General features: G+C 31.7%; 1 protein-coding gene across 1 annotated transcript; it reads left to right on the top strand.

The window, feature by feature from the left end:
• Positions 1-231: 231 nt before the first annotated feature.
• On the top strand, positions 232-2650 carry LOC127720377 (uncharacterized). Its single transcript, XM_052226958.1, has 3 exons — positions 232-274; positions 982-1049; positions 1667-2650. Exons 2-3 carry the CDS (start codon positions 992-994, stop codon positions 2572-2574), a joined length of 966 nt encoding a protein of 321 aa, XP_052082918.1. The 5' UTR covers positions 232-274; positions 982-991; the 3' UTR covers positions 2575-2650.
• The last annotated feature ends 636 nt before the right edge of the window (positions 2651-3286 follow it).

Genomic DNA, 3286 nt, shown 5'->3' with positions numbered 1-3286 from the left:
GATTATAAAACCACGTGTCTTGCAAGAGGAAACAAATGTGCATTTGACCCAATGACGTACATAGTTTTAAAATATGCATACTGTACAACCCCACATTAAACAAAAATCCATTTGACATTTAACAGAATTCATCATTTGCGGTTAAGTAATATATTTCCTTGTGTGCATGTAAATAATAAACAAATTAATCAAAATGGTATAAAAGAACAGTTCTGAAGTAGGAAATCACTATTCATTCATTCATTAGAAAGACTGATAACTGCTTCAAAATAAGGTAAGATTTTTATCAAGTTTAAGTGTTAAGTTACAAAAATTGATAATTTGTACACCTATTTCTTTTAAACCAAACATTGCTTTAAAAACATGAAAAAGTATGAAATTGAAAATTTTACTTTTTTAACGAAATTTTGAAAATTTACTGAATGTAAAGTGCGATACAGAAATAAATCACTTTTGCATAAATTAGTAGTATGTCAAATTCTGAAATCGGTGTATTTGATACAATTGGGATCTTTCTGTTTTATATCATTTCCATTTAATATGTAATTCCAATACATATTTAAAAAAATAAAAAAATTAAAACTACATATTAATATACATTTATGAAAACGGTTCACAGTAAGATTGGACATATGTTTCGTTCCTTCAACTCCCTTGAAAAATTTTATTGCGGTCGAAATATTGCATCTATATTCATTTCACCCTCTTTAGTCGGTCTTTATTGTTCTGATGATCTTACTTTTATCTTTGATGCTCATTTTCCAAAACAATATTGTGTATGCTCATTAAGCAATAATTCGAACATAATACAAAACCTGAACAACCGGATCGATTTTTTTTTTAAGTCTTGCCGAGGATTTTTTTAAAAACGTAAATGGCTTGCAGGTCTAGAGTGATAAAAGCAATTTTCGTAAATAACTGATTAATTATTATTTTACTCACTTAGTATTTTTTAAGACATGGTTATCCTGTATATTTCAGATTCTTGGAGATGATGGGATTTCAAACAATATTATTGTCAATGGCATTGACCATAATGACAGTTGTCGGTAAGAACTATATCAGATTCGCTCAGATTGATGTGTTGTTATTTGACTTTCAAACTGTTTTGATACGAGCGCCAATGATGTGTCGTATGTAAACGACAAGTGCGTCAGGTGTTCCATACTATACATGCTATAAGTCTTGTATCTTTGGTGAGCTTTTTAATAAAACAAAGTTTTCTGAAGTAGTTAAGATAAAAACTAATAAACTAATCAAATATACCTCGCTTATATTCTGTACGACAGATCCGCGTGTTGTCTATCAGGAAAGCTCGAATCAGACAGTTAAAATGCCAAATCAGGTACGAAGTTGAAGAGCATTGAGGACCCAAAATGTCTGAACAGTTTTACGAAATACAGCTAAAGTAATCTATTCCTAGGATAGGGAATCTTTTTTTTTTTCGAATAAAATTCAAAGTTTTGTTAACAGTTACTTTATGATATCAACCTAAATGATTACTGATCGATCATTAAATATGTAATAATGATTTTAATTCTAATTAAAATAACATATTATAAGTCGGTGTGTGGTTTTGTGGTATTCACCTTAACCAGGAACGCTTAAACAAGTTTTAAACATTTGTATAATTTAAATTGTACAAATTTTTATATTTTTTTTACAGCCTATACACCTACAGAAAAACAATTAGGTATTCATGAAGTGGACAAAGTTTTGAAGCTTGAAAATGCAATTGGTAGAGACATCGGTGGTCATCGTGGAGAATCATTTTCTGTACTTGATGTAATTGATGCAAATAGACTAGCAGGATCTGACAGAAGAAGCTCAGACGTCTCCGAAATCATACGAAGCGTATCATCTCAAAGGTCTGGTGGTGTATCAAGCAATGGTGCACTGAACCGAAATTGTCATTATGAGTGTGGAGTAGATAAACTTTGTAACCTAGGAAAGAAATGTGTACGTGATGGTTGTAACAGTTATTGCGTCCTTATTTCTTCTGGGAGTGTCATTGGTGCATCAGGGTTGTCAGAGTCTATAAGAAGGGGAAACATTGTCTCAGAAATTATCAGAGGTTCGTCATCTGACCTGACCAGGCTGTCAAGCATTGATGGTTCTAAATGCAGTTATGGATGTGGAGAAAATAAACTATGTGCGTCAGGACTTAAATGTGTTCACGAAGGATGCAACAGCTATTGCGTACAAATATCATCTGGTAGCATAATTGGTTCATCTGGTCAGTCGTTGGCCGGACGTTTGGATCTATCCAACACTGCTCATTTGGAAACCATTGGTAGAAGTGGTGCAATTTCTGGTCACACAGGTTCCGATATTCTTGACGCTATCTCATCTAGACGTAGTGTCATAGATGCATTGGACACAGTTTCTTCTAGACGAAGAGGATCAGTAAGTCAATCTGGTTCAGGGATCGTATCTCAGACAGTAGTAGGAGAACACAGTGGTTGTAGAAGACTATGTCATAATGATGCAGATTGTCCACAAAGCAAGTACTGTACCACTGTAAAATGTCACAGGATTTGTAGAAGAAGACCGTCTAATGGATACTCACGATGAACAGAATTAGAAATTTGAAGAAATCCACATTTTGTACTGATTTTTTTATTATGAAATAAATAAAATGTTGAATACATTTAATCTTGTTGTAAATCTGTCCAGATTCATACAAAATCAAATAGTTTAGAAATCAAGGCAATCATAATCATAAAAAGAATTATATCATACAGACAGATATATATTCAGGTATAGTAAATCTAACATAAATATAGAAACAAAGTCAATTTGAAGTTATTTTATTTACTCTGAACTTTTGAAACTCATTAAAAAACGATGATACAATCATTACTAATGTGTAAACATATGATGTGGCCTAAATAAACGTCTATGAGACACAACAGCACAAAATCTCAAAAGACATAAAAATTGTCATCATAAGATTTTATATGAACCGTAATGTTGGCCTTAGTGATTACAAAATAATGAACAGTAATACATGTCACTGCTCCTAATATTTTGATTGAATTTAACTAGTCAAAAGTGTTTTTAACAATTAAGTTATTTGAAAAAAAAAATATTCATGAAAGAAGTACAATTATGGTTGGAATTCAAATGTAGAATTAAAACAAACAAGCGTGATTAAATATATATAAAGCCGTCACCTGGAAAAACAAATTTCAATGAATACTTGAGGAAATATACGAAACGGTAACATACAATTTAATATTCGAAAGACAGTTATTGAATCCTTCATGCAGATTAAAGAAGCTCG

The sequence above is a fragment of the Mytilus californianus genome, unplaced genomic scaffold (genome assembly GCF_021869535.1).
Source record: "Mytilus californianus isolate M0D057914Y unplaced genomic scaffold, xbMytCali1.0.p SCAF_1, whole genome shotgun sequence".
NCBI lineage: Eukaryota > Metazoa > Mollusca > Bivalvia > Mytilida > Mytilidae > Mytilus > Mytilus californianus.
The sequence above is the reverse complement of the archived record's forward strand: the minus strand, read 5'-3'. Positions and strand labels throughout refer to the sequence as shown.